General features: G+C 43.7%; 1 protein-coding gene across 6 annotated transcripts in view; it reads left to right on the top strand.

Moving 5' to 3' along the window:
• Positions 1 to 22,695, top strand: part of CFLAR (CASP8 and FADD like apoptosis regulator) — a 51,530-nt gene extending 28,835 nt beyond the window's left edge. For 2 of the 6 annotated variants that reach the window (XM_047773218.1, XM_047773219.1), the window contains exons 6-10: positions 1,063 to 1,120; positions 3,536 to 3,585; positions 4,268 to 4,349; positions 16,469 to 16,979; positions 19,589 to 20,081. In XM_047773218.1, coding sequence (XP_047629174.1) covers positions 1,063 to 1,120; positions 3,536 to 3,585; positions 4,268 to 4,349; positions 16,469 to 16,979; positions 19,589 to 19,727 — 840 coding nt within the window. In that variant the 3' untranslated portion in view covers positions 19,728 to 20,081. Of the gene's footprint in view, positions 1 to 1,062; positions 1,121 to 3,535; positions 3,586 to 4,267; positions 4,350 to 16,468; positions 16,980 to 19,588 lie in introns of all 6 variants that reach the window. The other 4 variants (XM_047773220.1, XM_047773222.1, XM_047773221.1 and 1 more) reach the window with 4 other exon arrangements.
• Positions 22,696 to 26,860: the final 4,165 nt, after the last annotated feature.

The raw sequence follows: 26,860 nt of genomic DNA on the forward strand, positions 1-26,860 counted from the left end.
CAACTTACATGTTTTTCTTTAGTTTAGAAGCACAGACTTAGCTCCAGACACAGCTTAATAAATAGTGTACTTCCCTCTTTGGGCTAGGATAGCTTCAGAGTAGAAGCTGTCACTTGAAAGCTGAGCGTATCAGATGGTTGACAGTGTGGGCTGTGTGTTCCTTACATAGAACCCGTCATCTGAGAAGAGAAGGGGTCTGTTCCATCTTTCATTTTCTGATTCATTCTACTCTGGCCCTCAGAAGGGGTAGCTAGTTTTCAAGAACTATACCCACATGTGGCTTTTGTGAAGCCAGACATAATAGAAAAATAATAACTGGACATTTATCAAGTACTTCCCGGAGTTCTGTGTGGCTGAGACGGTTAAGGATCTGGTGTTATCACTGTGGTGGCTTGGGTCGCTGCTGTGGCACGGGTTTGATCCCTGGCCCAGGAACTTCCACATGCCATGGGTGCAGCCAAAAACAAACAAAAAAGCAAAAAAGTCTTTCCATGTGTGTGCTTAAAAGGCATTGTGCTGAGTGCTTTGTGTACATTTAATCTTCAAAAACATTTAGAGGTAAGTACTATGATTATCCTCATTTTGAAGATAAAGAACTTGCTCAAATTTACATAGCTGGTAAGTGGAAGAATTAGGATTCATAGCTAGGTTCGTCTGGGTTAGGAACTCCCACTCTTAACCATAATGCACAGTGCCTGTGTGTTATAGCATCAGGTTGAATGTCAATTGCATGTTCCAACAGCTTGTTCTAACTTGGAGCTATTGTAGCATCTCTACTAGACCATAATTTCGGTTTTATTGAGCTGTTTTGAAACATGCTGCGTAGTTTAGCATTTTCATGTGTTCATTGTATTTCCACTTTGAATTGCCACTCTGGCTCTAGAATATGGGATTTTTGGAGTTAATGGCTCTCACTAGTCTTCTTTAGATAATTTCACAATGAATGTGATATTTTAATTTTTTCCTGGGTAAGAATCCTATCGAGATATTTAAAGAGGTGTAAGGTAAATGTACCTCTGAATAAACAAACGGGAAGTGTGACCTTCTTTTTTATATTTGAAGCTCCAGAATGGGAGGAGTAAAGAACAAAGCCTCATCTTGGGACATCCAGATTTTCAAAGTAAGACCTGCTTTTCCTTATATTCCCTGTTTACAAATGCTTAATCTTTCATGAACAAAATGTTGCACTTTTAGAGTTGGCCATTCTTTTAGCTATGTATTTTAATTAAGCTCTCAAAATTGAAAAAAAATAAAACAGTTAAATACTTGAAATGTATTCATTGGCATTTCTAGTTATTTATCCAATTAGCTTATTTGAATTCAGCCACCTCTTACTCCATCAGCTGCATCATCTTGACTGTATTTTTAAGAGATGTGACATTTATATCTGAAATGGAACTATAACAAGGCCGTGTTAATGATTAATCTAGCCACGGTAATGAGCCATGTTAAACCAAATACCCAGCAACAGGAAGAAGAAAGGTTACTAGGATCTTGTTTTATAGCACATTTAATAAATCTAGATAGCTGCAGATGACACCCTCCCACCCCTACAAAGAAAGGAAGAGGGAAAAACTAGTCACTTCAACCATAAGATTTAAGGGACTTGAGATCCCTCTCCTGGCTCGTAAAACATCAGCACTTGATCCCATCATTGCCTTTCTTTCTTCCTTTCTTTCTTCCTTCCTTTCTTCCTTTCTTTCCTTCCTTCCTTCCTTCCTTCCTTCCTTCCTTCCTTTCCTTCTTTTCTTTTCTTTCCTTCTTTCTTTCTTTCTTTCTTTCTTTCTTTCTCTTCTTTCTTTCTTTCTTTCTTTCTTTCTTTCTTCTTCTTCTTTCTATCCTTTCTTTTCTCTCTTTCTCTTTCTTTCTTTCTTTTTTCTTTCTTTCCTTCCTTCCTTCCTTCCTTCTTCCTTCCTTCCTTCCTTCCTTCCTTCCTTCCTTCTTTCTTCCTTTCTTTCTTCCTTTCGCTCTCTTAGGGCTGAAACCTCGGGCGTATGGAGGTTCCCAGCCTAGGGGTCGAATCAGAGCTACAGCTGCTGCCAGCCTACGCCACAGCCACAACAACATGGGATCCAAGCTGCGCCTGCGAACTACACCACAGCTCCTGGCAATGCCAGATCCTCAACCCACTGAGGATCTGTGATACACACACAAATACATGTCATTAAGTACATTGGCTCAATAGTATACTTATTACTCAGTAATCTATTTTTTTTATATGTCAAATATGAAGAGCTCTCTTATCCTTGTTAACATTGCGTAGTATTCCATCATATGTGCCATAATTTATTCACCTAGTTTCGTGTTGGTAGACTTTAGGTTCTTTCTAGCTTAGGGCCATTACAAACAGTAGGTATCCTTGACATTTTTGCACACTTGTTCTATTATTTCCTTAGGACAAACTTCTAGCAGCAGAATATTGGTTTAAAGGCTAAATGTCCTTTAAAAACTGTTTCAGAGTTCCCGTCATGGCTCAGGGGTTAACGAACCCAACTAACATCCATGAGGATGTGGGTTCGATCCCTGGCCTTGCTCAGTGGGTTAAGGATCCAGCTTTGCCATGAGCTGCGGTGTAGGCTGTCAGTTACAGCTCTAATTCAACCCCTAGCCTGGGAACCTCCATATGCCATGGGTGTGGGCCTAAAAAGACAAAAAGACCAAAATAAATAAATAAATAAAACTGTTTCACCTTGCATAGGATTAGCATTTGCAAGTGCTTATTTCTCCCAAACCTTACCGATACTAGCATTTTCTTTGCCTGTCTTTAGACATTATTTCTCATTTTTGCAACAATCATATAAATTAGATGTTCATCTCAGATTGAAAACAAAACAAAACCCCTCAAAACTCTGAGACTTGAAGAGGAAACTTGCCCAAGATCACAGAGCTTGTTGGTGACAGTGCTAGGGTTTCACCCAGCTCTTTATGGCTTCAAAACTGATGGTTTCTCTACCTCCCCAGGGGCTAATAAAGTCATTTTTTATTTAACAAGGAGATAATGCTCAACTACACTTGCTAAGCCCACTGTCCCTTATCTTGCCTTTGATGTTTTATTACATGATCTCCCAACATCACTGGACTAAGAAAACATGGCCATCTGGTCTGTAAGTGGAAAACCCACAAAAGCTTTCCCCTCTCTGGGTCTGTAAGGCTAGTCCCTAGAGGCGCTGTCCACCGTTTAGCACATGCAGTAAAGCTATTGGTATTGTTGGTTGGTAAGTTCATTAGATTCTCCCTGTCAGGTTAAAAACTCACCAGTCACCTGATCCTCACCTGGAGAAAGGCCTTCTTTCATGTCTATTTAAGTAGTTTTTCTACATAACCTCTGTTAAGCAGGGGGACTTGTGTTTTCTTATCAGTTAGGTTTTTCAGGGTGAGGTTGGAAGCTCGGGGCTGAATATAGCTGGGAACAGAAGCGATAAGAGGGGGAAGAAAATAGGGAAAGAGAACAGCTGTGACGTAAGCTCAGCCAGCATGGGAGCAAGCCTCGTTCTCCTTCGGCTTTTGTAAATGGATTTTCTCTCTCATCCCCCAGGAGACCCAGTGAAGACATCCATTCAAGAATCTGGGGCATTTTTGCTTCAGGTACAGAATAAATGATCTGACTTGGTATTGTATTGTAAGCATGGTATCTATGGTGAACACTGAGGCTTTAAAAATAGCTGTCCATTAAGTATTCTTTGTGACAACAATAGGACACTGAGAGGGCTATTCTGGGAATGCTTCTGTTCTGAAGGGGAACCTTGGATGTAACAAAGAGAGCGATGTTGAAGTGGATTGCATTAGTGAACATTCAAAAGTAGAATTTTTCTTAGCTGAGATTTGCTTGAATGTATAAGTAGGTGGTGACACTCAACCTTGACTTGTTCTGACTTTTTCTTCTGCTGGTACCTCTTCTCTGTAAGGAGAGGCAATAGAAGGCCTTTTGTACTGGTTTGGAAAGATTTTACTTGTCCAACATTCGGTTACTGTGGAAACATATGACCTATCTTTTCTCTGTGTTTTAAATTATTTTTATTCCACAAAGCTAAGACATCTGTAAAAGAGACTACATTTTTCATTAAAATGAAATCAGAACTGAAATAGCTTGTTGATGTTAAAGGGAAATGTCAGCTGTGCTGACTTCAGCCTGTGTCTATTGAGTGACTCACCTGCCAAAGGGAAATTCAAGGAAATCCAAAAGTAAAGATGATACGGGGGGGGGGGGGGACCTCGAGGAAACAGAACAATGTTTAGAGTCTTTAACAATCGCTGCTTTCCTTTCCAGCATGTACCGGAAGAGAGATATAAGATGCAGAGCAAGCCCCTAGGAATCTGCCTGATAATTGATTGCGTTGGCAATGACACAGGTAGGTGTGGTTGTACCGGATGGATTGATGGATTGATGGCTGCCATCCTCAGAGTGACCAACACTAGCCACTGCACCAAACCACTGCTGGAATGTGGTTTCACACATGAAGGATAGTTTCTCACGCAAGTCACAGTCCGGCATGGATGGGGCTGGGGAGCTCTGTTTCATGTGCTCATTCAGGGGCTTCAGCATCTGTGGTCTTTGAGTTTTCCACTGGATCCTCTGTGTCTGGCTGGTGGATGAAGGAAGTGTGCGAGGATCTCACAAGACTTTAGGGACAGGCCAGACAATGATATGCTTCAGCTCTACCCACATTACTTTGGTCTGAACTCACCCCTGTGCCCCACCCAACCGTAGCAGACCAGGAACTTGGTCAAGCAGTGTGTCAGGAGGAAAATGAAAGGGAGTTGGGGGACCACGTAGTATTGTCTCTGGCACAAAGGTCTACTTTGTGAAAGTTGTGAGCTTTAGTCCTGTCTTTCCATGCCAGATGCTCTGGCAGGTAGGAGCTGTGGGACTTTAAAATGGAAGGTTTTCTGGGCTTAAGTATCATCAGATGCCCCCTAGTTTTGCCTAGATTGACTCTGAAAGCTTTCTGGGGAAGATTAAAAATAGGACACATTTGCGTTCACTTGTGTCCCTTAGTTCTGCCACCCTGGACTTTTGTTATTGGCCTGAGCCTGTACTTACCTGTGGGTCCCCATTGTTTGGCTCTGAGTTGATTGTTTTGTGTGGTCGTTGTTGGATGTCTGACTGGAACTGAATCAGTCACTGGTGATGCATCAAAAGAGAATGAGAAGAGCCTAGATGAGTGCATTTGGTTTAATTATTTATCTCTTGCTTGAAAGGATTGATTGTTATATTTCCACCGTTTTGCATCTTCTCAGCATTCTCTTAGAATGAGTCAGAGCTGTCTTTGAGGCTCACTTAAAATGTTGCCACTGTGAGTTTAATGGAAAGAGAAACTAAGAGAAGGTCAAATGAGCAAATATTAGGCTGAATTTCCCAGGATTTCAGATGTGATCTCATTTTGTCATGTCCTATATTTGGTTAGATGTGAAAACTGCTATCTCCTAAGCAATAGATGCGTCCTTTATTTATTTATTTATTTAATTTTTTAAAAAACAGTTGAGGCAGAGTTGAAATGGAAGATTTGGCCTTTCTGTTTTAGCTATTAAGTATCCATATAAAGGGGGGTGGGGGGATGTGCTTGGGTTGTGGGTTGGAAATCCTGTGAAATTGAATTGTGATGATCATTATGCAACTACAGATGTGATAAATTCATTGACTAATAAAAACAAAGAAAAAAAAAGTATCCATATGAAGATGAGAAAATGTTTCCTCAATGAGTAACTTCCTTCCCTAAAAGAGATTGTGTAATTATCCTCTTTCAGTGGTAATCAGCTGTAATCAGTTCCGTTTCATATTTTTAGCAGAAAGTTCCCAACTGGACTTGGTCCAGGGTGTATATCTGTTGTGTGAAGAGAATCACACAGATAAAACCTGTGAATTTGTGGTTAAAATCCAGTGTCTGTGTTTGCTTCCCTCGCTGAGTGATGGGCCTCTTGCTAGCAGGAACTGAATGGGTATTTGTATTTTTCTGCATTAGAGAGTCGTGATCGGAGTTGAGCCCTAGAATACAACTGTGTGAGTTTGAATCTTGGCTTTGTTGGGTCCTAGATTGTTCTCTGGGGCAAGTTTTCCAGCCTCCCTGTAGTTCAGTTTCTTTCTTATAAAATGAGTTAATATAACAGAACCCACCTCACAGGGAGGTTGGGAGGAGGGAGTGAGTTTGCCCTTGCAATGAACTTAGGGCAGGGCTTGGCACATACCCTGTAAACATGTACTAAATGCCAGTTAATGATATTCATCAATTTTGTTTAATTTTAGTTGCAAACCATTGAGCTAGAACTTTCCTTGGCTTTATGCTTGGAATATGAAGCCCCACCCCAGACAAGTGAGGGACTGAGGTCTGCTCTGGGCTCAGTGGGGAGTGGGGCAGGACCCCACAGCGAGAGACGAACTGGAATAGAGGGAGCGACCTGAGGGGGGTAACTTCTGGGGACATACCTGGGTGGAAAGCTGGGCACACCACCTCTACCAGCCATCATAAGAGTAGGCATGACAGAGAGATTCTGAGTAGGAAAGCCACGGTGAGGGAGGGCAGGGAGTGGCAAGGCCTGACGGGAGAGAAAAATGGAAAGGAGGGTAGACTCAGAGACAGGAGCTGGGAGCTTGGGGCATCTGTCTTTGAGCAGGTGTTGGTCTCCAGTACCTTCGTACATCTGCTGCCTTGCCTCAGCTCTCCCTACCTCTGTGTGAAAAACAAATAACCGATCTTGGGGCCACTTATACGATGCCCTTGGGGGCTCAGGTGGCCAGTTTGTCAGGTAATAATCTAGAGAGCACACTTTGACTTCAGTTGTGTTGTGGCTTTGATCACCTGAGGGGTCCTGAATCCATTTATTGCACAGCTGAGACTCAGAGCAGCAGGGGAGAATGAATATGGAGTGCAAGACGCAGTTTCTGGCCATACGCCTTCTCTGAGCATCTAGCTTTTCATTTTCCCACCCCCTCCTGTGATTTTTTCCCCTGAGGACTCCAGGCTGGGAATCCGGCTTGGCTTGGCAGTAGTCTTAATGACGGGCAGCTTTTTTCATTTCTTCATTTCCATCCCCCCATCCTGGGGAGCTTCATCTAGATGATTCTGTGGGGTTTCCTTTGTTTCTTGCCTAGTTGACTTTCTCTCTCTCTTGCTCTCTTTTCTTTTTGTCTTTTCTAGGGCTGCACCCACGGCATATGGAGGTTCCCAGGCTAGGCATCTAATCGGAGCTGTAGCTACTGGCCTACACCACAGCCACAGCAACACCAGATTCGAGCCGCGTCTGCGACTTCACTACAGCTCACGGCAACACCAGATCCTTAACCTGTTGAGTGAGGCCAGGGATTGAACCCGCAACCTCATGGTTCCTGGTCGGATTTGTTAACCACTGAGCCACGGTGGGAACTCTTTGCCTAGTTAACTTTCTCACTTGGTTAACGCTAAACATTTGGGAGGAGTGCAGAAGTCTGGCAATAAGCGTGATTACCAGAAACAAGGGCTCTGAAAGAAACTAACAATAATAAGACTAACTTGAGATCAGGTATAAAATTTATTGAAAATCTACTATGTGCCAGGGGCTTTGTTAATTCCTTCACATGGATTCTCACTTAATCTTCATAAATAATATTGTAAGATATTATCCGCATTTGCAAGGTGATCAAGCAGAGAACAATAAACTCTCAAACTTCTCTGGTTAAACTGATAGAGCTGGGATTTGAAAGCTTGACTGCAAAGCTTCTGCTTTTAGCTACCTCGCTATAACGTAAGTTACAGAAGCGTGGGGAGCTTTTACTAAGTGTCTCCAGAACCTCCAGGTGCCTGGCACACAGTGGCTCAGTAAATATTTGTTGGTTGAATGGATGAAGGAATAAACTATTTCATCTCGGTGTGTTCCACTAACTTTTGTATCTGTGGAATTTAGCAGACTCTCTTGTACCTATCTTTTTCTCAACAAAACAAAACAAAAACAAAACCCAGACTTTTATCCAAAAAGAATGCCTTTGTAGGTTTAGCCTTCCTTTAGCCCATAAATGTTTATTGAACACCTACTATGTGCAAAGCACCATGTTTGGCCCCATGTGAAGAGCAGATATGGGGGCCATGAGGTAGAACCTGGTCTCAGAGTCACCTCGTTAACAAAGATAAGACTATTGTTTGGTGGCTTGTTCTTGAGAAGAATCCTTGTGGAGGTTAGTAACCTATTCTTGGAGTGCACACAGAGGCACAAGGACTTGGGGCTAATTATCTTGGGTAGAATTTTAAAAAATTAGTCCTTGGCATTGTGTTACCTGTGTCAGTGACCTAGGAAAGCTAGACCTATGTGAGGCCCTGCTTGGTGGCACCCGGGCATAGCACTGGACTTTTGATCTTGTTAGAGGCTGAGAGGCAAAAGCCCCACAGCACAGACACGTGGACTCTGGAGCTTGACCTAAGGGCTCTGGCTGGTTTTTAGGCTGCTGAGTGAAAGATGGTGTTTGTGGCTTTTGAGAGGACGTGTTTATTCCTCTTTCTTTTCTCCCTTGCTCTTTCTGAAAAACTTGAAGTCGTTTCTGTACTTTTTAACCAGGCCAGGACTTGAATTTTTCTAGTAGATGCTGTACATTTCCCTGGGGAATCTTACAGTAAGTAAACTTCCTGTCTATCAGGGCAGCAGGAATCCTGAAAACCCAGAGTCAATCATGGAGAGCTTTGCAGTGGTGTTGACTTGAGCTTGGCTGCTTCCTGGGGTCACCCAGCCTCCTTTCCTCATTTTCCCTTAATGGATTAGGCAACAGCCCAAATCAGTAGCATTTTCCTGTAATAATAAATGTAAACTAATCTCAGCAAAGGGGAATCAAAGCAGCCCTGTAACCTCTTCTCCTGAGCTAGGCAGACAGGTGTTAAGTGACCTCTGAGATGGTAGGTGGAGGCTTTGTCACATGGAGCAGCCACTGCTGCCTGCCAGCTTGCGTGCCAAGCGTGGGGATCCTCTCCTCCTTATTCTTGTGGGATTAGCTTCCCTGGGGGAACAAGACGAGGAGGTCTGTGGTGGGGCACCTTTTTTTCTGGGCATTCTTATCCTCTGAGACCAAGCAATTGAAAACCTGGCATCACTAATGAAATTTCCTGTTAGATCAGTGCTACATAGCAAACCCATTTTTTCATAGATGGCATTGATCTAGCATATAAAGAAGAATTTCAGATCCTTAATCTCTTATTGGAGACCCTTGTATTTCTTTTTTTTCTAATTTTTTTTTGTCTTTTTGCTATTTCTTGGGCCGCTCCCATGGCATATGGAGATTCCCAGGCTAGGGGTCAGATCGGAGCTGTAGCTGCCAGCCTACGCCAGAGCTACAGCAACGTGAGATCCCAGCCTCTTCTGCAACCTACACCACAGCTCATGGCAACGCCGGATCCTTAACCCACTGAGCAAGGGCAGGGACCGAACCCGCAACCACATGGTTCCTAGTCGGATTCGTTAACCACTGCGCCACGACCGGAACTCCTTTTTTCTAATTTTTAAAAAATGTAATTTATTTATTTTTATTTTTTATCTTTTGCTTTTTTAGGGTCACAACTGCAGCATATGGAAATTCCCAGGCTAGGGGTTGAATCAGAGCTGCAGCTGCCGGCTTACACCACAGCCATAGCAACGCTGGGTCCGGGCCGCATCTGCAACCTACACCACAGCTCACAGCAACGTCGGATCCTTAACCCATTGACCGAGGTCAGGGATTGAACCAGCATCCTCATGGGTACTAGTCAGATTCATTTCCTTGAACCAGCATCCTCATGGGTACTACTCAGGATTCATTTCCACTGAGCCATGACGGGAACTCTGACATGTTTATTATTGATATTGTATTATCCTAAGAAAAACTAGTTCAGAAGGAATTACTAGTGATCGTTTGGGCTTAAAAAAAAAAAAAGACATTTAAGAAGTAGTTTAGGAGCTCCCTGGTGGCTTGGCAGGTTAAGGATCTGGTGTCACTGCTTGTGGTTCGGTTTTGGTCCCTGCGGCCTTTTTTTTTTTTTTTTTTTAAGTTTACAATTCTGAGTATATATGGATTGTCTAGGAAAACCCTCTGATTGGTGTATCTGAACAAATGGAAAGTCAGATTTATATAAGCTGCTCCCGCCCCCCCACTTCTTCACTTCTTCTGTCCTTGTTCCCCCCAGCATCCTCGCACATGGGGCCTTTCCTTTGTTTTTTGGGGGGCCCCAGCTTCACACCTTTCCCACAATCTTATCTCCAGGTGTCTCAGACTCCACTGATCTTCCCTTCTCTGATCGTCTATTTTACCTAAAATCCCACTGTTTCGTGACCTGTCAGTCATTGTTTTGTGCACATTTATACGCTTTGCTTCTCCAACAAGATTATGGACTCCTTGAAGAATAGAAATTGTGTCATATAGTTTATCTATATCCCTTTAGCACAGTGCTTTCTTGCTTGCTTGCTTGCTTGCTTGCTTGCTTTCTTTCTTTCTTTCTTTCTTTCTTTCTTTCTTTCTTTCTTTCTTTCTTTCTTCTTTCTTTCTCTCTCTTTCTCTCTTTCTCTCTTTCTCTCTTTTGTCTTTTTGCCATTTTCTTGGGCCGCTCCCGCGGCATATGGAGATTCCCAGGCTAGGGGTCTGATCGGAGCTGTTGCTGCCAGGCCTACACCAGAGCCACAGCAACGTGGGATATAAGCCGCATCTGCGACCTATACCACAGCTCACGGCAACCCCAGGATCCTTAACCCACTGAGCAAGGACTGGGGATCGAACCTGCAACCTCATGGTTCCTAGTCGGATTCATTAACCACTGAGCCACCAGGGAAACTCCTAGCACAGTGTTTCTGTAATATAGGAAGAAGAACTTGTATAACATGAGTTTTGGGGTCAAGTGAATTTGGGAAATGCTGAGTAATTTGTTCCACTTTAGGAGATGAGCAATGCATGTTGGCCTTGAAGGTTTCTAGTAGTCTTCCTGTAAAGGAACCTGGTTAAGTCTCATCAACCTTGCATTTTCCATTCACATTTGACTTTAGAACTCCCCTTTCCACAGTATCCTTCCCATTCATGTGTTTTATAGTAATTCGAACTGGCCTCACTGAAGGCATTTGAGTGATTGTAAATAGACTAATGAATTACTCATTTATTCCGAACAATTATTTAATGAACCGCATTCTTGTAGATAGTTGTCAAGATAAATATGAACTCACTAAGATCAAAACACATTCTCAATGAATAGGGTCATGCCATTTTACTGGTTTTAATTTTTTGGATTTCCTCTCGATAGTCCCACAAACCTGTGGATAGGATTGATTCTAGCCCCGTACCCGATGTCAAGGCCAGAGGAAATGCCTCATGATTTCATTAAGTTAATTTCTAAAGAACAGATGAATTTTACAGAGACAGGGCTGGGTCAGGAGTGGGATTTCCAGGGTGGGTAGAAGGAGAAGTGGGACTTCTGCAGTTTGCTGAAGTTTTATTTCCAAACTCAGCACCCAAGTTTTTCTTCCTCTATTTTCTAGTAAGGACAAGGAAGTTACTGTTGATGCATAGGACACAAAATCTAGCTGCTCTGAGTCCATTTGAGTTTAGACTGTAGAGACCTCCCTCTGGGTTCTAAGGAGGTAGATTCCAATGTGAGAGAAAACTCCATGACTTGTAGTAAAGTGCCTTTATTTCTTCAAAATTAATCCTTTTTTTTTTTTTTTCCTTTTTACGGCCACATCTGCAACTAATGGAAGTTCCTAGCTAGGGGTTCCATTAGAGCTGCAGCTGAGACCTATGACACAGCTATGGCAACACCCGATGCGAGCTGTATCTGCCACCTACACTGCAGCTTGTGGCAGTGCTGGCTGCTTAACCCACTAAGTGAGGCCAGAGATCAAACCCACATCCTCACAAAGACCACATCAATTCTTAACCTGCTGAGCCACAATGGGAACTCCTCAAATTAATATTTATTTATTTATTTTATTATTATTTTTTTGTCTTTTTTTTGCTATTTCTTGGGCCGCTCCCGCGGCATATGGAGGTTCCCAGGCTAGGGGTCCAATCGGAGCTGTAGCCTCCGGCCTACGCCAGAGCCACAGCAACTGCGGGATCCGAGCCGCATCTGCAACCTACACCACAGCTCACGGCAACGCCGGATCGTTAACCCACTGAGTAAGGGCAGGGACCGAACCCACAACCTCATGGTTCCTAGTCGGATTCGTTAACCACTGCGCCACGACGGGAACTCCTCAAATTAATATCTTATGTTTGAATAACTGCTCACAATTTGCAAAGCGTCCTTATAGACATCTCAATGGAGCCTCACAGCCACCTTCTGGAAGACATGGTAGAGGCATCAGTATTGATCCCATTTTATAGGTGGATAAATTACAGACTGTAATTTGTTCAAAGTCACACTGTCGTGATCCCCTTGATCCTGTAAATTAGACTGGGCTCTATCCTGATTCTTGCTAGCCCAAGAAAGAGCATTGCAAATGGCACCCAGCATCCGTCCTCACCATCTGTCAGAGGAAAGATGTGATGTTCATGGGAAATGCCAGCCTGATGGCTTCAGGCTGTGTCCCTGGAGTGACTGTGTTGCCACAGGGATGTTTAGGGGATGCTCCATCTTGGTCTGAGGCCCTAGATTTGGTGTTCTTATTGGCCTTATACTTGGCATTGGGGACCTGTTTGGCCTTTAGCTTCACCTCCAGCTTTAGGCTTTTTCCTCCTGTTGTATTAGGTGAGGCCTTCCTCAGATTCCCTAGACCTCAGATTCCCATGGTGTCAGTCAGTCTTCTTTCAGGACCAGGCAAGGTTCAGACCAGCAAGTAGGTGGAGAGGCCAGGACTGAAACTCAGATCTTGGGTTTCCAAGGCTGTTCCTCTTTTACCCTCGCATCACGCAGCTGCCTGCTGACTGCCTTATGACAGCCCAGCTGCTGCTCCAGCCAGAACCCACATAAAGAAGAGATTAAGGCACAAGACAGCCTGTGTTGCCTCCAGACCTCTGCATATCAGGATGGAAAGGGAGACTATGGCTTTCTTTCAAGGACTTTGATAAGGGAGGTCACTCTTAACAGTGAAAAGAAGGTTTTGATCCAGGGAGCCAGTCTGAAATTAAGTAAACAAAAGAGCTTTGAGCCTGGTGTTTCTCGGTTCGCTTCTGCCCCCTGGAGGAGAGAGTGCTCCATGACTAGAGAGTGCTACTCCGGAAGGGAGCGTTTGGAATAAAGCAGTGGGGATGGCCCCTGAGTCCTCGTTCAGGCTCTGTCCTGGTACCTGGTACATGATACAGCCCTGTGTTTCATCCCCAGCTCAGAACTGGATCTCAAGCCTTACCTATACCCTCAGAGGCCGTGCCTAGGGGGCAGTGCTTCTTCGACTCTCCTAGCACTCTGAGCGCCTATGCTGACAAGTGAGGTACTTAATAGGTTTTCAGCAACTGTCATTCCTTGAACATACTTAGTTATTGTAAGGTTTTAAGGAGATTGGCAACTTCTTTATATCTCTTGGGGGCTTGTATCTTATTATTACGTGATATATATATATTTCAGAAAATGAATTTAATTCATTTTCTTCACCCCTACCTTACCTGCGAGTCAGGCGGAAGGAGAAAAGTTGCTTAATTACACTCCATTCTTAGGTAATGGTTATTATCATTCCCTTTTGCTGACTTACCTAGTGAATTATTTATCTTATAATGTGTACAAATCGCTCCAAAATGTTATAGCTTAAAACAATGATACTAATTTATTTATACCTCTTATAGCTTCTGGGGGTCTGGAATTTAGAAGTGATGGAGCCAGGCTGTCCCAGCCCTGAGTCTCTTGAGAGGTTGCTGTCATATGTCAGCTTGGGTCCTTGGCATTGGAGGAGCTTCTCAAGTGGCTGGGAAGTTGGTGTGTGGCTTGCGTTCTTCTCCATGTGGGCCTCTTCACATGGCACTGGGGACCTGTTTGGCACCAGGGCCCTGTTTGGAGTGTTCTCAAGACATGGCAGCTGGCTTCGCCCAAGTGGTTTGTCTTTGGAAGTCACGTAGTAGCCCTTCTGCCACACTCCATTCACTAGGAACGAGTTACCTGTGTTCAAGGGGAGGGGATTACACTCTATCTTTTTAAGCAAGGAGGGTCGAGGAGTCACAGACTTATTTAAATCTGCCATATCTGGCAGGATGTGAGCCTCCAGGGTAGAAAGTTCTACGAGACTGTATGTTATTGTGTCCAGATACTGCCCATAGGCTGGCCAAATTGAATTAAGAGCACTCGAGTCAGCTCTTGTTTGTCCAGTGGCTGCTTAGTTCCCAGTTTGTTGTTAACCCAAGGCTGTGTTTCTTTCCCAACTTTTAATCTTTTTCCTGTTTCCTGCTGAGAAGCCAGAAGAGAAATAACATTTGCTTACTTGCACTTTTATAGTGTAATACTCGCTGATAAAGTTGGCAAGACAAGACGTTGAAACTATTGGTTGAAGTTATTATCCTGAATTATTTGTGACTCTCCATACTTCATATTGTTCTTATTTGGTGTGGAGAATTGAGAATCGGTAGTGAAGGATGATGTGTCATAACCTTCAGTTATTTATCTCCCCCTGACCCCTTTGTATGACGCCCAAACTGGTATGAGGTGGGGCCCCTCTGTTCCTTGGTGGAAATTATCTCTGTTCTGGACACTGTTGTGTTGTTGGGTTTGGGGTGAGTGCAGTGGTAGACTCCTGGACGACCATACCTCAGGGGGAGGAAGAGAAGTGGGTACGTAGTCATGACACATGGAAACAAATCCAGGGAGTTCCCGTCGTGGCGCAGTGGTTAACAAACCCGACTAGGAACCATGAGGTTGCGGGTTCGGTCCCTGCCCTTGCTCAGTGGGTTAACGGATCCGGCGTTGCCGTGAGCTGTGGTGTAGGTCGCAGACGCGGCTCGGATCCCGCGTTGCTGTGGCTCTGGCGTAGGCCGGTGGCTATGGCTCCGCTTCGACCCCTAGCCTGGGAACCTCCATATGCCGCAAGGGCGGCCCAAGAAATAGGAAAAAAAAAAAAAAAGAAAGAAACAAATCCAGAGAAGTGGCTAATTGTTTGGGTGACAACCTGAATGGGAAGATTCTTGTTTTACCTCTGGGCTTAGGCCAGAACAGCTTTTCTGCCTTGAAAATGAATTAAGAACTGGAGGCATCCCTCAGACAAGGAATAGAAACTTATTGGGGAGCTCAAAAGGATGTGGACTTTTTGAATGAGGAAGAGAAAGATGTCTCTCTTTGCTACTAGAAAGATGAAATAATTCTGTGTTTACTTCTCCAATGAGGGCAACCTGAGCAGATGGGAACTAAGTAGTTTGGGTGGGATTTCTTTGGTCTCAAGGCCATAGAAACTTGTAGAAGATGGACAAAAAGATTTTTTAAAGAGCAGCAGGGACTCTTTCTTATTGAGCACCAGGAGATGTATTGTATTACACTAATTTAATTCTCACAGCATCCTCATAGGGTGGGTATCTTCACTTCCACTTAAAGCTAGGGAGAGGAGTTCCCATCCTGGTGCAGCAGAAATGAATCTAGCTAGGAACCATGAGGTTGTGGGTTCAATCCCTGGCTTTGCTCAGTGGTTTAAGGATCCGGTGTTGCCGTGAGCTATGGTATAGGTCGCAGACGTGGCTTGGATCCCGAGTTGTTGTGGTTGTGGTGTAGGTGGGCGGCTGTAGCTCCAATTGGACCCCTAGCCTGGGAACCTCCATATGCTGTGGGTGCAGCCCTAAAAAAAGCAAAAAAAAAAAAAAAAAAAAAAACCAAAACTAGTGAGACCTACTTCCTTAAAGCCATGCAGCCCATAGGTGTGGTGAGGTCAGTGCTAGGAGGCAGGCTTGTCTGCTTTTTCCACTCCCTTACACTGCTTCTCAAGGCAAAATTAACCTGAATTCCCGGAAGATAGGAGAAAAATCTTTGGGGGCACTTTAGGGCATGTCTTGGCCATGTCACCCCCCCCCCCCTCCCAGTTCTGTCAAAAGCTACACTGGGAAGTGGTTCATGAGAAGAGTTGAGGGGTTTGGGGATGGTTCCAACTTAAATCCAGGCACCTCTGGATCAGCCCATAGCAGGTGGAGGTGAGAGAACTCATGACCTGGGCCTCTCCTCTCTGCAGCCATTGGATCTGGGTTTGGACCTGCACTCTGCAAATGCACCCATTCCTATGAGCTTGTGAGTGATTTTAAGAAAGAACTTTTTGCACAATCCCAGCTTTGTTTTGGTTGAAGAGAAAAAGTCTTTTTTTTTTTCCTCTCTTGATTCATTTAGACTAGAGGTGGGCTCAGTCTATGCCCATGCCCAGATGTGGCAGTGCCCTTGGGAAGGAAAAGCCATGGAACGAAGGACAGACCCTAACTGAGGACCTGTCACTTACCTCATGTTTCAGGCTGCCCCATTCTCAGCGACTTCGGTGCCTCAAAATAGGACACAAAATTGGAAACAGACAAGTAGCAGAGATTAGACCATGTTTAGGATTGCTGCCCAGTGTTTCTGGAGCTTTTCTTGCCCCTATGTTGTTTTTCACGTTTGTTTGTTTTTTCCAGATGTTCTTCGGGACACCTTCAGTTCCCTGGGCTATGAAGTACAGTATTTCTTGTATCTGAGAGTGGAGGAAATAAGCAAGATTCTTCGCAAAGTTGCCCGTATGCCCCAACACCAAGACTACGACAGTTTCGTGTGTGTCCTTGTGAGCCGAGGGGGCTCCCAGAGCGTGTTTGGCGTGGATAAGACTCTCTCCGGGTTCCCTTTGGATCATATCCGAAGGATGTTCATGGCAGATGTATGCCCTACTCTCTTAGGGAAGCCAAAGCTCTTTTTTATTCAGATCTATGTGACATCAGAGGGCCAGCTGGAGGACAGCAGCTTCCTGGAGGTGGACGGGCCATCAGTGAAAAGTATGGATTCCAAGGCTAGGCAGCCAGGGACCTGCACAGTTCACCGAGAAGCTGACTTCTTCTGGAGCCTGTGCAAAGCCGATGTGTCCCTGTTGGAGCGGCCCTCCAGCTCATCGTCAGTGTACCTGCAGTGCCTCTCCCAGAAGCTGGGAAAAGAAAGGTGAGCCACCCAAGCTGTGGCAGATCCTGTCACCAGTTGTCTGCATTCTGCTGCCAAGATGGCGGTGCCCCTGTGCCATGTTGGATGGCCTTCACTTTGGGGAGGAAAAGGGATTTTTTTTTTTCATTCCCTGGTGGAGTTGCCTTAGGAGTATGACATAGACCCTGCATAGTTTATGAATGCTTTGTGTTTTTCAGGATACTTATTAGTCAGTTTGTGGTTTGGATATTTTTCTTCAAAGTTGAGAAACATTTAATTGCTTTTTTTTTTTTAAATTCCCAAAGCAATACGTATTCCTTACTGAAAAAAGCCATGAAATATAGATGCTGAAAGAAGAACATAACAAGCAGTTCTAATCCTACTTATTAGAACCAATCTGTTAACCCAATCTTGGTGTATTGCCTTTCAGAGCTTTTTTTGGATACCCATAAAATCATATGTAAATAGGCTTTTTAAGCCAAAAAGGAATCATCATCTACTGTTACTTTATAACACTACTTGCTTTTAGTTTGTATAATGGTATGTCTTTACATGTCAGTAATCACATTTCTGCAGAATGGGCCCTAATATGGCTATAGCATAATTTACTTGGCCAGAATTCGCATTGGGCAATGTTTTGCTTTCACAAAAAAGAAAAATGTACAACATCTTCGTAGCTCAGTATTTGTGCTTATTCTTAATTGTTTTCTTGAAGGGTAGATTCCCAGAAGTGGAATTACTGTGTCAAATCACAAGCATTTTAAAGAAGCCTTTGATGCAGCTCATCAGATTACACTCTAGGACAGTCAGACCAGATTTTTTTTTTCCTCTCTTTTTAGGGCTTCACCTGCAGCATATGGAGGTTCCCAGGCTAGGGGTTGAATTGGAGCTGCAGTTGCAGGTGTATGCCACAGCCACAGCAATGTGGATCCAAGCCCCATCTGTGACCTATGCTGCAGCTTGCAGCAGTGCCAGATCCTTAACTCACTGAGCGAGGCCCGAGATCAAACCCACATCCTCATGGACACTATGTCGGGTTCTTAACCTGCTGAGCCACAACGGGAACTCCTAGACCAGCTTTTATAAGAGTATCTGCACTCCTGAATTCTCACTGATACTTTGTGCTCTTTCATTTCCCCAAGTTTTGACAATTCGATAGGTGAAAATGGTACCCGATTGTTCAGATCTGCAAGTCTTTGTTATTTAGACATGTTTGATGCTTACTGGCAAGAATACTTTTCTAAGGAAAACTTTGGTGACCTGGTGTCCATTAAGCTGAAGGAAGCTTCACTGTACCTCAAACGTAAGATTAGCTGTCCTTTTTCAGTTGCCCCCTAATTATAATGCAGAATGTTTCTGAACCACCTGTGAAATGAATTCTGTTGTAGCTTTGGGGACCCCAGGAATACACTGCTTATTTCTATTTAGAAAGAATTTTTTTTTTTTTTTTGGTCTTTTTGCCATTTCTTGGGCCGCTGCCTCAGCATATGGAGGTTCCCAGGCTAGGGGTCTAATCGGAGCTGTAGCCACTGGCCTACACCAGAGCCACAGCAACGCAGGATCCAAGCCTCATCTGCAGCCTACACCACAAGCTCAGGGCAACGCTGGATCCTTAACACTGAGCTAGGCCAGGGATGGAACCCTCAACCTCATGGTTCCTAGTTGGATTCGTTAACCACTGAGCCACGACTGGAACTCCAGAAAGAAACAATTTTTAAAAATTGAAGTATAGTTGATTTACAATGTTAATTTCTGCAGTACAGCAGAGTGATTCAGTTATACATATATCTACATGCTTTTTTTTTTTTTTTGGCTTCCCTGTGGCATATGGAGTTCCTAGGCCAGGGATCAGATTGGATCCTTAACCCACTGTTTTGGCAGGGGATTAAACCTGTGTCTTAGTGCTCCCAAGATGCCACAGATCCCATTGTGCCACAGTGGGAACTCCACATATATCTATATTCTTGTATTTTTTTCCATTATGGTTTATCATAGACGGTTGAACATAGTTCCCTGTGCTATACAGTAGGACCTTGTTTTTTGTTTTTTTTTTGTTTTTTTTGCCTTTTCTAGGGCCGCTTCCTGCGGCATATGGAAGTTCCCAGGCTAGGGGTCTAATTGGAGCTATAGCCATCGGCCTATCCCAGAGCCATAGCAACGCAGATCCAAGCTGTGTGTGCGACCTACACCACAGCTCACGGCAGCGCTGGATCGTTAACCCACTGAGCAAGGCCAGGGATCGAACCCGCAACCTCATGGTTCCTAGTCGGATTCGTTAACCACTGCACCACGACGGGAATTCCAGTAGGAACTTGTTGTTTATTCATTCTATATAGAACAGTTTGCACCTGCTAATGCCAATCTCCCAATCCTCCCCTTCCCTACCACCCCCCACTGCCACTAACCACAAGTCTGTTGTTTATGTCTGTGAGTCTGTTTGTGTTTTGGAGGTAGGTTCATCTGTGCCATATTTTAGAGTCCATGTATAAATGATATCATATGGTATTTGCTTTAGATAGGAACAATTTTAAAGCACTCTCATATCTGTTGGCTGATTTCACCGTAATGATAACCTGTCTCTTGCTTGACATTTACATGGCATTCATTTTTGTCTTTCTCATTCCCTCTAGAAAAGTCTCACTCCTGGAACTCCACGTTGACCTCAACAACAAAGTATATGATTGGAACAGCAGAGTGTCTGCTAAGGAGAGGTACTACGTCAGGCTGCAGCACACTCTAAGAAAGAAAGTCATCCTCTCTTGCAAATGAAGAGCCAAAGGCCCCTCTTAGCCCTGCAGTCTCTATTACTGGCCAGAGAGTAGTGTCCAAGCCAGGGTGTGTGTGTGTGTGTGTGAGAGAGAGAGAGAGAGAGTATGAGGTGGGTGAGGCAAAGTCTGGGCTGGTGCTAAAATGACCATCTCTGAGGAATGCCGGATGGGAAGAAGTGTTTGAACCAGAGCCTCTGAGGTGAAGGTCTTGGTCTCTATTGCTGAAATAGCCAGGTCATTGTTGGGAAGGAAACAGCTTTGAAATGTCAAAACTGAGTACTGTGGGAGTTCCCGTCGTGGCTCAATGGTAAACGAATGCGACTAGGAACCATGAGGTTGCGGGTTCGATCCCTGGCCTTGCTCAGTGGGTTAAGGATCCGGAGTTGCTGTGAGCTCTGGTGTAGGTTGCAGACGCAGCTTGGATCCCGAGTTGCTGCGGCTCTGGCATAGGCTGGCAGCTGTAGCTCTGATTCGACCCCTAGTCTGGGAACCTCCATATGTCGAGGGAGCAGCCCAAGAAGTGGCAAAAAGACAAAAAACAAAACAAAACAAAACTGAGCTCTATGGCATTCCCTCTGTGGCTCAGCGGAATTGATTCTGACCAGTATCCATGAGGACACAGGTTCGATCCCTGGCCTCGCTCAGTGGGTTAAAGATCCGGCGTTGCCGTGAGCTGTGGTGTAGGTTGCAGACTCAGCCCAGATCTGGCGTTCCTGTGGCTCTGATGTAGGCTGACAGCTATGGCTCCGATTAGACCCCTAGCCTGGGAACCTCCATATGCCGCTGGTGCAGCCCTAGAAAAGACAAAAAGACCAAAAAAAAAAAAAAAGAAAGAAAAAGAAAAAGATACACAGCAATGGAATCAAACCATAACTAGCACTTGCAGTCTTACCTTATTTATATTTTTAAAGTTGGTTTTATGTGGTATGTATCTCAATGTGTTTATCTGTGTGTTTTGACATGTTCACTCAACACAGACTGAAAAGTATGAAATGAATAGTTTTCAGATACTTTGTACACTTATTTCTACCTTTAGCAAAGGTAATTTTGACCTTCATGTGTTAATAACTCCTGGGGAAATGGGTCTCCTGAAGATGCCTTTCTTTACTGGGAGTACCAGCTGGAATCACTTGTATGCTTGACCTCATGATCCAGAACCTTGCATTAACTATTACAGGGGGGAGCTGTTTGAGGGGAGTCTTAATAACTAAGGTAACATTTGCATCCTTCTTAGATCTTATCTAAGATCAAGAGTAGAGAGTCTATGCCTCAGGCATGAGATTTAAGACTTAGTGTATGGAGTTCACGTAGTGGCTCAGAGGGATTGATCCCTGGCCTTGCTCAGTGGGTTAAGGATCCGGGCATTGCTGTGAGCTGTGGTATAGGTTGCAGACACGGCTCAGATCAGTGGCTGTGGCGGTGGCTGTGGTGCAGGCCAGCGGCTACTGCTCAGATTCAGCCCCTAGGCTGGAAATCTCCATATGCGTTGGGTGTGGCGGTTAAAAAAAAAAAAAAAAAAGCTGGTGTGCCTTTCAAGGGGACTTGATCCCATCATCTACTTGGATGAGCTGTTTTTATATTTAGACTTTACCCATTGCTTCAGACCTGACCTACAAATTACTGAAATTATTGACTTTGGCTATCAGATATGCTTTGATGTTTTTTTTGTGACCTAGATTCCCCTGTGTATTCTTGTTGTAACTTAATGCCTACTTATATTTTAAAACAAAAAGTAGTCATGTAGAGTCTTGTGTTGTATCGAGGTCTGAAGTTTGAAAATCTTTCATAGTCACATGTGTCTTCTTAGCTCTAGAAGGTTGACTACTGTATCATTCACAATGTTTTAGATGAAAGTATTATCTCAATGATCCTACCTTTCCAAGCCTGTCCTCTTCCAGCAGAGAGGCTCACATGGCCACATAGTTCTCCGTAGCCTATCCAACCAGTGCGGTGAAAATCCAGACTTGTCCAGTCACCATCTTTTCTTTCTTTCCCTTCCCTTTTTATTTATTTACTGATTTTTCTTTTTCTCTTTTCCCCTTCCCTTTTTAAGAGCGATTATTTGTAATAAACAAAGTCATACTGTATGGGACAGAGAACTGTATTCAACACCCTATGATAAACCCTAAGGAGAAATAATGTGAAAAAGAATATACAAGTGAGTCATTTTGCTGTACACCAAACATTAACAAAACATTTAAATCAGCTCCACTTCAATAAGGTTTAAAAGAAAAATTTTAAAAAGCAATTATTTATTAGGTGAAACTGTGTTGTCTGTTTACTTTTGCCACTTTTCTGTCTTTGGATCACATTATTTTTATTAATGCCCCTCTCATCAGTCAGCCCACGGGTCCCGGGGAGAGAAAGCGAAGTGTTTGCTTGACCGGCAAGGGAAATGGGGCAGAGTGAAAAGGGACTTCGATTGCAGGCCCAGGCTGAAAAAATGGGAGGAATAGGCCCTTTCCTTTCCTTGCCTACGTACAGAGTTGTTCTGAGAGGGAACTGAGAGGGCCTTTATGACCGTACCCAGTGAGAGAGTTCTTATGACTGCTGTGGCGATGCTGTGCGACCATAGCTGTTATTATCATAGCACATCACGGGGGAGGTATTTTGAAAAGTTGAACCGAACCTTGAAAATTGGTTGGATTTTAGCAGGTTGAGGTGGAGAAGCGAATGTATTGCAGGAGAAGAAACACATCGAAGGAAGGTATAGATAGGGGAAGTGAAAGGCATGTTTGAGAACCTAACGTTGAGGTGGGGTGGAGAGAATGCGAGCGATGGTGAGTGATGAGCCAGGAGGTGGAGGTGGGGTATGTGTGAAAAGCTCTAAAGGCCCCCATCTTTGTCTTTAAGTCAGGCTCTTGTATGTTTAAGTTATTCTTCTGACTTTATTTATTTTTATTTTTTATGTTTTTGCTTTTTAGGGCTGCATCTGCGGCATACGGAGGTTCCCAGGCTAGGGGTCAAATAGGAGCTACAGCTGCTGGCCTACGCCGCAGCCACAGCCACATGGGATCCAAACCTCATTTGCTCATGGCAACATCGGATCCTTAACCCACCGAGCAAGGCCAGGGATCAAACCCACATTCTCATGGATCCTAGTCGGGTTCGTTAACCTCTGAGGTACCAAGGGAACTCCTATTTTTCTCTCTAATAGTGGAGTCTACAACTACTTCTTTGGCACTTTTGTATATGAGCATTTAGTTACAAAATGCCTTTCTTATTTTTTTTCCATTGAGTATAGTTTTTAAATGAAATACTTTAGGCATATTAAAAAAAACTATACTGAAGTTCCCATGTGATGCAGTGGGTTAAGGATCGAGCATTGTCTCTGTGGTGGTGTGAGTTCAGTCCCTGGCCTGGTGCAGTGGGTTAAGGATCTGGCATTGCCGAAGCTGTGGTATAGATTACAGCTTCGGCTCATTTTTTGTCTCTGGCCCAGAAATTTCCACATGCTGCAGGCACGGCCAAAAAAATTTTTTTAATTAAGAAAAAAATCTATGTGAAGATTGTGAAGATTTTACTGTAAGTAATAGTCCTAAATATAAAAGAGATAAAATGCATGAAAATATTTCAAACTTTATAAAAGCCCCCAACTGAGAACTGATCTAGTGTTCAGGAATAGGAGTTTGGTTATGATGAGATGTCCACTGCTTGGAATTTTCTGTAACTATTAAAATTACATATACAGGAGTTCCCGTCGTGGCTCAGTGGATAATGAATCCAACTAGGAACCATGAGGTTGCAGGTTCGATCCCTGGCTTTGCTCAGTGGGTTAAGGATCCAGCATTGCTGTGGCTGTGGTGTAGGCTGGTGGCTACAGCTCCTATTAGACCCCTAGCCTGGGAAGCTCCATATGCCGTGGGAACAGCCCTAAAAAGACAAAAAATAAAATAAAATAAAATATGTTGGGAGACGTGTTTTTATAGTATTTTCTTAGCCTCTTTGCCGAAAACTCCATCTTGTCCTTCCTAACTTTGTCCCATCTTCCTGCTTGAGAAACAGTCACGGTGATGGTAAATGACGTGAGGATTCTCTGAAATGCTCTGCTTAAATAGCTAACTCAAATGCTAACGATCTTAAATGCCTAAAGTTTAGGGTAAAAGTTTAACCATCTACCAGCTAAGTGACTTTTAAAATAACAAAAGAACTTATAAAATAATAAAAAAAAAACCCCTATATCCTGCACCTACAACCTCCTTTTCGCTTGACATAATCCTCAGGAGCACAATAAAAGCAGTGTGGTTTCTTGAGGCAGGGCTCTTGGTCCCTGAGACCTCGAGTCCCCGGGTTCCCACCTTTACTTAAGATAAATGTCTCTGTGTCTTGTTTTATGTCAACTTTTTTCCCTTAAGTTCCATAGCATCCGTTCTTCAGCCTCATCCTGCTGAGCTGGTCTCGGCAAAGGTAAAATAAAATTACATATACACATATTAAAAGCTTACATAAGCTGTTTGTAGCTCATCACATGAATTATCTCATTGAATCCTCAAAACAGCTCTATAAGGTAGGTATTATCGTCCTTGTTATTATTTCTTCCCATTTTGTAAGTGTGGAAAGTGAGCAAAGTGATAGCGAGGAGCTAACCCATAGTCACCCCACCTTAGGATATGAATACAAGCTGTAAAATGGCCTTTATGTTTTATTTTTTTGACAACAGTGTTGTGTTAATCTCAAGTGTACAGCAAAGTAAATTAGTTATACATTTGTGCATATCTGTTCTTTTTCAGTCTTTTCCCATACAGATTTTCCTATGCTGTGCGATAAGTCCTTGTTATTTATTTATTTTATATGTGTAGTATCATGTATATTTTAATTACAAGCTCCTAATTTATCCCTTCCCCCATTGGACAATTTTATAACAATAAATGTGTTTTCAAAATCTGGTTTGAGTCTGTTTCTGTTTTGTAAGTTCTTTTGTATCATTTGTTATTAGGTTCCACATATTAGTGATCTCATATGATATTTGTCTTTCAGAGAGCCTTTATTTATTTATTTATCTATCATTTTTAGGGCCACCCCTGTGGCATATGGAAGTTCCAAGGCTAGGAGTCGAATCAGAGCTACAGCTGAGGCCTACACCACAGCCACGGCACTGCCAGATCTGAGCCACATCTGTGACCTACACCACAGCTTTCGGCAATGCTGGATCCTCAACCTATTGAGATTGAACCCGAATCCTCATGGATACTAATTGGATTCTTTTTTTTTTTTGTCTTTTTGCCTTTTCTTGGGCCGCTCCAGCGGCATATGGAGGTTCCCAGGCTAGGGGTCTAATCAGAGCTGTAGCCGCCGGCCTGCGCCAGAGCCACAGCAATGCAGGATCTGAGCCGCGTCTGCAACCTACACCACAGCTCATGGCAACGCCGGATCGTTAACCCACTGAGCAAGGGCAGGGACCGAACCCGCAACCTCATGGTTCCTAGTCGGATTCGTTAACCACTGCGCCACGACGGGAACTCCCTAATTGGATTCTTAACCTGCTAAGCCACAGCGGGAACTCCCAGAGAGCCTTTATTTTTATGGTATGTATGTTTAAGAAAGTTAAGGATTTGGTATTGTCACTGCTGTGGCTCAGATCACTGTTGTGCTGTGGGTTTGACCCCTGGCTTGGGAACTTGTGCATGCCACAGGTGTGGCCCCAAAATGCACAAAATATCTCTCACAGGGGAGAAAAAGCCAGAAAGAAATATTCCAAAATTGGTATAGGGATGACAGAACTATGGCTAATATTTTTTCTTCTTTTCCAAATCTCATCTCTATATATTTGAGAATAATAGTTTCTACAGTAAAGCGTAGGTAATTCAACTTTCAACTAGTTGGTTGTTTGCTGCTAAAGAAACCACTCTTGGAGTTCCCCTCGTGGCACGGCAGAAACGAACCCAACTAGGAACCATGAGGTTGTGGGTTCGATCCCTGGCCTGGCTCAGCGGGTCAAGGATCTAGCGTTGCCATAAGCTGTGGTGTAGGTTGCAGATGCGGCTTGGATCTGGCATTGCTGTGGCTGTGGCGTAGGCCAGCAGCTGTAGCTCCGATTGGACCTCTAGCCTGGGAGCCTCCATATGCCGCGAGTATGGCCCTAATAAGACCAAAAAAAAGAAACCACTCTTCCCTATAGTTCTGGCTTCACTTCCCTGTCTCGTCTCTAACCCTTCTTTTCAGTAGTGGGACCCTACTCAGGAGTGCTTTTCTGGGCCACTGGTTAGGAGGACGGACTCATCAATCCCAATTCCATTCCAGGTCCCAACACCTTCATCCTCTTCCATGAATAGGTCATGGTAGGTGTTGCTTAATGCCTTCTTCTGTCTGAAGTGTTTGAAATGGGAATCTCTTCTCCCATGCTCTAGGAGACGGTTTTTATTTTTTAAATTTTATTTATTTATTTATATTTATTTATTTTTTCCATTTTTTTGTTACTCAAATGAATTTATCACATCTGTATTTGTATAATGATCATAATAATCTGATTTCACAGGATTTCCATCCCACAGCCCAGGCACATCCCTCCACCCCTCAAACTGTGGAGACCATAAGTTTTTCAATGTCTGTGAGTCAGCATCTGTTCTGCAAAGAAGTTCAGTCTGTCCTTTTTTCAGATTCCACATGTCAGTGAAAGCATTTGATGTTGGTGTCTCATTGCATGGCTGACTTCACTTAGCATGATAGTTTCTAGGTCCATCTATGTTGCAAAAAATGCTGGTATTTCGTTCTTTTTAATGGCTGAGTAATATTCCATTGTGTATATGTACCACATCTTCTGGATCCACTAGGAGACGGTTTTTAGGATTAAGCATGTAACTTATGACCTCACAATCTGAGGTCAGCCTTGACAATTTGGCTCTGTGACAGACCCTGCTCACTGTCCCCAAGTATCCATTCTCTTTTCCCGCAGTAACAGAAGTCTTGATCTGAAACTGGGCACAAATCTCACAGAATACAGTCTAGTTGTCCAAGCCTCAACTTTTAGCAATAGGTGGTCATTTGTCTAGTCCTGAACAATAAGATGTAAGCAGCAGTATCATCTGGCAGCTGCTGAGAATTTTCCTTAAAAGGCAGATGTTTTTTACCCTTTACCCCTTTGTCCTGCCTTTATCTTACCGACTGGAAAGTGTATATGATGGCTGGAGCTCTAGC

The sequence above is a fragment of the Phacochoerus africanus genome, chromosome 3 (assembly GCF_016906955.1).
Source record: "Phacochoerus africanus isolate WHEZ1 chromosome 3, ROS_Pafr_v1, whole genome shotgun sequence".
NCBI classification, from domain to species: domain Eukaryota; kingdom Metazoa; phylum Chordata; class Mammalia; order Artiodactyla; family Suidae; genus Phacochoerus; species Phacochoerus africanus.